This window comes from Priapulus caudatus, unplaced genomic scaffold (genome assembly GCF_000485595.1).
Source record: "Priapulus caudatus unplaced genomic scaffold, Priapulus_caudatus-5.0.1 Scaffold751, whole genome shotgun sequence".
NCBI lineage: Eukaryota > Metazoa > Priapulida > Priapulimorpha > Priapulimorphida > Priapulidae > Priapulus > Priapulus caudatus.
The window spans coordinates 139,611-147,181 of NW_014577812.1; the positions used below are offsets into that span (position 1 = coordinate 139,611).

Genomic DNA, 7,571 nt, shown 5'->3' on the forward strand with positions numbered 1-7,571 from the left:
CGCCGACTGTGCGGCAACCCCATCGAACTCTAGCATCCCAACCATAGAAATAGATAGATAACCATCTATCTATTATAGATAGATAGATAACCATATTATAGATAGATAGATAACCATAGAAATAGATAGGTTATCTATCTATTTCTATGATCCCAACCCACGCTAATAAATTAACCTGCATGCAAAGGCCTGCAAAACCAGACCTGTGTAATCTCATTGAACACTAGCAGACTAGCATATCTCTACCCACGCTGATAAACCAGCCTGCAACACCCTGTAAAACCGGGTCTGCACAATCATATCGAACTCTAGCACCCCAACACGCGCTGGTAAACCTGTCTGCAAAACCGGGATCCACTCACTGCTAATATAGATTACTATAATAACAATATCGTATGTACAATCTATCGATGTAAAATCGGTAGATTGCGCATATCGGTAACACGTGTTTGCAATTCCGACTACCAGTATGGCTGGCGGCACGGGATTGTAGGTAATATTGCTATTTTTAGTCCAAGTCGCGGAACCCTCTATAGTATATAATACCAGTATACAATAGTGAATTTAGCCAGAGCGAGAGCGCCATCTGTCGTGGAGTTTGCACGAATACCCATGTCAGCGTCAAATGTCACGTGACTATACGTACCGCTGTGTTAGAGGCACCCGGCAGTTAGATGCGATATGATATGACTACTAGACACTTAGGATATGACTACTAGGCACTTAAAAAAAACCCTAACCCTAACCCTAACCTAACCTAAACCTAACCTAAACCCTAACCCTAACCCTAAAAAAAAAAATTTAATTTAATTAAAGTGCCTAGTAGTCATATCATATCGCATCTAACTGCCGGTTGCGTGTTAGAGCAGGATGTCACGTGACTATACGTACCGCTGTGTTAGAGCAGAGTTTCACACGTGCGTGTTCACTACCGACATCTACCGGTGACAACACGAACGTATTTTGACGGTCAACTTATTCGCTAAAAACACGCTAATCGAATCCTTGGTTCTTATAAACGTCCAAAGAGACTATATGAGTTATAGCAGGTCTACAAGGAGAAGAAGTGTCCGCGAAGATAAACTGCTTATTCTATTTATATGCACATGAGAACAAAGTAATTAAGTGGCAATTAATGTGCTACAGCTACACAGCTATACAGCTAGGCAGACACCCAGACTAGATAACACGCAGGAATTCAATCTAGATCAAGAGTACATAATAGAGATCTCTATCATAGATTCTCTATTATAGACATCTCTATTATATACTCTTGATCTAGAATCCTAGATGCATATGTAAAATGCTGCCACTGCCGTGTGCAATAATCGGTGATGATCGACGCTCGCGTCAACTCTATCCCCCCAAACATACCAAACCCTCCCCTATATTAACAGACCCGTAATCCTCCCTCTCAAGCACGGCAGATAACGATCGCTGTAACAGTCTACATGGGTTATATCTTGGAGTAATTATTCTGACTGATCATTCTGGCTGACAGAATGATTACTTCAAGGTTATATCTATAGATCTACCACGTGGAGGTCACAGACAATTCTCGAATCACAGCTAGTCTACAGCGTCTAACGATAAACGCACTAGCAAGCAAAGCTACCTTAACGATTGAACGCCGGCGGTTTACTAACGAGTTTTCGATCCCCGCCACCATACTCTGATAAAATCGAATGGCGTGCTCAAATTTCTGTGCCTGGATTCTCCTGCGTGTCTGATTGGAAAACCTCCTCCAAGAGCCAGAAGGTGACGAGTTGGCCTTTACCTTTCATATCCACCAATCCCCTCTCGCTTATTTGAAAGCAACCAAACGTATCTAGGATTTCTTTGGTCTCTGAGCTGATGTGAATCTTTAGAGCTGCAATGCGCGAAGAAAATAATTTTTCGCTTACTCGTTTAATAAGCGTGTTAGAACGATCTAGTTTTTATATAAAAATAGATTTAGCAAAATAATAACGACAATTGGAACGCGGCGACTGCACTGCGTCAACACGGGGGGCGCATCCAAGTTAGCTAGTTTCCTGAGCATAACAATACCAGACGCGTGTTGTATAACAAGTTGAGTACGTAAGAATATAAATTATGCGTGTACGATAACCGAACGTAGCAGCTCCGGGGCCGTCCATTGCTGCTCTATAAGATTATGGAGAAATACGAGCGATATATACGAAGTACGATATATATGCGCGAATACGAGTGATATATACGAAATACGATATATATACGAAATACGATATATGCGCGAAATACGATATATGCGCGAAATACGATATATGCGCGAAATACGATCGATATATACGAAATACGATACATATAGGCCCTACGAAATACGAGCGATATATACGAAATACGATATATGCGCGAAATATGCGTGAAATACAATATATATGCGCGAAATATGCGTGAAATACAATATATATGCGCGAAATACGATATATATACGAAATACGATATATGCGCGAAATACGAGCGATATATACGAAATACGATATATATACGAAATACGAGCGATATATACGAAATACGATATATATACGAAATACGATATATGCGCGAAATATGCGTGAAATACAATATATATGCGCGAAATATGAAGCGCCATGCTGCATATCTCGCGAGCGTGATTGTTGCCGTTACGTATGGGCAAGCCGCTCACCACCATGTACGCATCACCGATGGTCTCCACCTGGTTAATTCATGAAGAAGTCCGTGAGAAGTTCTATATTGTCTTCATACTTGTCAGTAATTTATAAGCGGAATATCATCGATTGATAAGCGTGTCGAACCATTTTGGGGTAGTGTACAGGGGCGGATCTAACTTTCAGGAAACGGGGGGGGGGGGGTGATATTTAAGTGAAGGCGTGCACAAGGCACTCTCCCTGGGGCTGAAAAATTTAGGCAGCTGTGTGGTCCCAGGGAAAATCGCCAGTTTCTATTAGCCTGCAGACTGACATTTTTGTTTTTGGGCCCATTTTACCAGTATCATAACAGTAGTCAGTGGCTAAACGGGGGGGGGGGTGTAACCCCTCCCTTCTAGATCCGCCACTGGTGTAATGGATTGGCGTTCTGAAGAGATGGTTGAGGTCTCTTATTCACACATCTGATTTCATAAATCAGAATTAGGATACACGACAGAAGTATGCGTATATTGGGGAAACCTCGAAACAATCGAATCAGTTGTGTGGGCGGTGGGTCTGTTTTCTACTGCGGGAAACTTGTCGTTTGAAATCGCGGGAAGTTAGATAAGTTGTATTTTTGCGTACGTGTGATGGGTTCACGTCGCAACGTAGATTGAACCAATAAAGCTAACGTGTTTGTTAATTGCGCTCGTTCATTAGTAGGCAAAAAATTGGCTCATCATAATTAGGTTCATGACTCAGCATTCAGATTTCAGGTTTACACAGTTGTACGCCAGTGCCGTGAAGCAATATTGTTGGCGGCAGCAACCTGCGGATTATGGCATCGGTAATTAAATGTAAGCCTGATCGAGAGACTCCTAGATTGCTTCGTCAGGGCATTTGTCTCTGCAAATCTAAACGAGAATAATTAAAAAAGAGTTTTAAGTAGAAACTTGGCGATGATGATACAGGACTAGAGATTGTAATAGCCTCTGTTACCTCTCGCTGTCGAGGAATACTGCCTTGAGAGCTCGCCAATATAAAAAAGCAGGGTTTTTCGTGACCCTTCAATGTGATTATTAATAATTTAGTAAGTAACTAAAAGTAGCTCAAGCGCGAGCGCCTTTTTTGTAAGAAGTGTAAATAATCGAACCGACAAATGGCGGCTGCGTGTGGTGTATTACTGGTAGCGTGAATGGCAAATGTAACGTCCTTTGGTGACCTTGGTGGTCACGTTTACTAATTATAACGTCACAAAGCTCTTTAACACATAGCGTATATTAAAAAACTAGGTTGTTTATGAAAATCTTAGCTTCAATTGACTACGTCATGAATTTTCTATGGTGTACATTTGTAAAATTGTAATTACAATTTTTTTAAATGAAAAGTAATTACTAATGGCACTAAATTTATCCTCAAATTTTTACCTGATAAGATTGTTTTTCAACTAGATAAAAATCCAAAATATCTGGGTGATTTGACATATTATTTATCACGACATTAAATGCTTGTTATGGGCTATGTGTGAGTCACGAGTGATTGTTCACATCGAACAATATAGCAAAATGGAAAGTATATAATGTAGCAATTTAACCACAAAAAGTAAACAGAATCACTGGTGTAACAACTAATGGTCAAAAGTGCACATAATTTTTTTTTAACTTTTTCTATTTAATGGTGACGTAATCACTTTCAACACCGAATATAGCATGTGCTATTCTGCGGTTATACCCTGCCTGATCAAACGGCTTTCTGTATGGCTACCCTTAATTAGTAAGCTACTTAATAAGCTAAAAACAATATAAATGCCAAGGCGAGTCCGATCGTATGACATGTAATTTCATGTCATCTATGATGAAGCCATATTCATGTAAACCGGGGCAATATGATGGCGATTGTTGACCGTCGCTTCACATAGCGGTTTACCACGTGCACACATAACGCGTGTGTATGCATGGCCAACCCCGGATAAGCCGCATACACTGGCAGACATGCACTACCTCCTCCCCCTACACACTCAACATGAATCTACATCTGACCGTGGTATTAGCTTCTAACAACACTTCCATCCTGTTGTTCGTCTAGGAACGTTAATCGATCTATCCGCGAATTGACGTGATACACATTTGGGCGGGGGGGGGACACATTGACATACACGCTAACACAAACTTATTGTAGAAAACGGTATAGATTGCCTGCCCGCCTGCTTGTTGTTATTGTACGCTATATTACTAATATATGTTGTATGATATGACATGATATACATCAAGAGCTGTATGTGTAAATCTGTGTCTATGTATGATGTACATGATATTTACAGGCGTACACCGAAGGCATAGTCAATATTGCACGGCTGGGCTTACAGTCGCGCGCGCGCGTGTATGCGCATGTGCGTGTGTGTGCGTGTGTGCGTGTGTGCGTGTGGGCGTGTGTGCGTGCGTGCGTGCGTGCGTGTGTATGCGTATGTGCGTGTGTGCGTGTGTGCGTGTGCCATTGTTGATTGCATTCAATACACATAGACTTTTTTACTGTTTGCACCACGCGCTGGAAGTTAAATCTTCAATAGAAAATCTTGCGCGCAAAAAGTGCATATCTTACCTTATAGACGTCATATTTCACGAGTATTGCATCGAATAGGGTGTAAAGGTCGTTGAGCAAGTCAATCACCTGAAACCAGATAAAAAAAATGGGTAATCACTGCGAGGTGATCTTTGGTGAAGTTAGTCGTGCAATTACCTGGAAGAATGTAGCATATAAAGAGCAATGCGTGAGGCGCTCAGGACATTCTTAAATTGACTACGTCACGAATTTTCGATGGTGTATAGTTGTAAAATTTTTAGTGCAATTTTTTACATGAAAAGTAAGTAGTAACGGCACTTAATGTATCCTCATATTTTTACCCGATAAGATTGTTTTTCAACTAGTTAAAAATCCAAAAAACCTGGGCGATTTGATATATTTATCGCGACATTAATGCTTGCTATGGGCTATGTATGAGTCACGAGTGTTTGTTCACATCGAACGGAATCGTAAAATAGGAAGTATAATGCAGCAATTTAACCATAAAAAGTGAACAGAATCACTTACAGTTCGTGAAAAAGTGGACATGATTTTTTTACTTTTACTATTTACGGTTACGTAATCACTTTAATATTATTAACCCGCACATGAAAGACACGAGCGACTTATAGACGTAGACAGGTTATTGCCAAATTGGTCTCACTTAAAAATTATAAAAATGAATGCAATTTCAAGCTGTATTATAAGTTGCGCAGTTTCATCAGTTTTTGCGTTGGCTCTCCGGAAATTACTGAGCGTAACCAGCTGTTCGCTCGTTCGTTTGTTCTAAATGTTACCCGTACCGCTATTTACTGCCCTTGCTCATTGACGTTGAGCCTACCCTAATCGTTAGACTAGTAAAATGAGACAAAGTAAATTCTACAAAATCTATCCCGCGTCGTGCACAGAATTGTCTCAAATAAAACCAGCGCAGTATTTTCTCTTGATGCATTGCGTCTTGCTGCGTCCATGTCTAATTTTCGTGATACTAATCATTTCCATGCTTCGGCTTCACTGCTGCTACATCAGTCGATATTCAGACAGTACGTTTTCACGAGCGCTACAACACAACTGCTGCTGCCCCCGGCACTTGGAGCGTTTCAATAAAATGTAATTCTACAACACAATCTGCCTGCGCCCCCGGCCCCCGCGCCCGTTCACATAAAATCGTAATCCTAAATAATATACGCATATCTATTTGCCTCACCCCCAAAAAGTCTCAACGTTTCTCTACTCCGTTCACCGAGCTATTAATTATGCCGACATGACACATCATATTTAATCGTGATCAGTGTGCGGACCACGCCGTGCGTGCGTGGTACATGTGTGTTGCAGAAGAGCATTGCATGCAATTTACAGAAATTGTCGGCAAAATAGGCGAAAGAGAGTAGAGAAACGTTAAGACTTTTGTAGGAAATAGATTTTCGTATTATTTAGCATAACATTTTAATGAAACGCGCGAAGCTGCCTGTGGCTGCTGCTGCTGTGGGTGCTGGCTGCGCTGCGAGCCTTGCTAAGCTAAGCACTAAAGCTGCCAACACCCCCTGGCTGCTAAACAGCGCTACTGGCTGCTGGCTCGCTGCCCCGCTACGCTAGCTACTGCTGGCTCGCTGCTGCTGAGCTCCGCCTGCTACTGCTGCTGCTGCTGCTAGCACCTGCTGTGGTGTGCTGCTCGCTTCGCTCCAGCTTCGCTGGCTACTGCTCTGCTGCTAACTACTACTACTGCCCGCCGCCAACCGCTGCTGGCGCTGCTGCTGACGGCTCGCTCACAGATCGCGATATGTGAGATGCTGGCGCTGCTGCTAGCATGCTCTCTCACCCGTCGTAACCTGCATTCGTTGCTCACTACGGCGCTTAGTGACGTGAACCCGACAATATCGGAGAAATAGATCCCCGGCCCCACACACCTACAATAGGTTCTGGCGCCAACCGGCGTTCCTTCCTATCTCCAGTTTGCTCAGGCGACGGATCTATCCGTGGAATAAACGAGCTGACAAAATGCTTTTAACAATTTGAACGCGCAATATAATCTCCGGTTCGGCAGGTGTGCTCCGCGAGTGGTATCTAGATGTTACGGCGCCCGTTGGCTTATTAATTCCCTATAGTCCGGTCTTGAGTTTTGTAAAACATTTACCATTTAGTACGGTTCTAGCTTCTTCTCCTTCATTTAATATATTTGAACTTTTATTCTGCAATGAAACTGATGATAATTTTTTGAATAATATATAATAGAATATGGTAACTATATGGTAATAATGATCACGATAGGCACACAATTTTTCTTTTTCATTAATATTAAACCATCAACACACATTATATCAGCAAATACATTACTTATTACTACTTATACTACTTTACTTACTCCGATCCAAGACAGCAATT

General features: G+C 41.8%; 1 protein-coding gene across 1 annotated transcript in view; it reads right to left on the reverse strand.

Moving 5' to 3' along the window:
• Positions 1-1,636: 1,636 nt before the first annotated feature.
• LOC106813283 (atrial natriuretic peptide receptor 2-like) overlaps positions 1,637-7,571 on the reverse strand; it is a 15,359-nt gene continuing 9,424 nt past the window's right edge. Inside the window, exons 3-5 of the mRNA XM_014817388.1 lie at positions 5,229-5,297; positions 2,596-2,698; positions 1,637-1,870 (exon numbers count right to left, since the gene is read on the reverse strand). Of these exons, the coding sequence (XP_014672874.1) occupies positions 1,695-1,870; positions 2,596-2,698; positions 5,229-5,297 (348 nt within the window). The 3' untranslated portion in view covers positions 1,637-1,694. The remainder of the gene's footprint in view (positions 1,871-2,595; positions 2,699-5,228; positions 5,298-7,571) is intronic.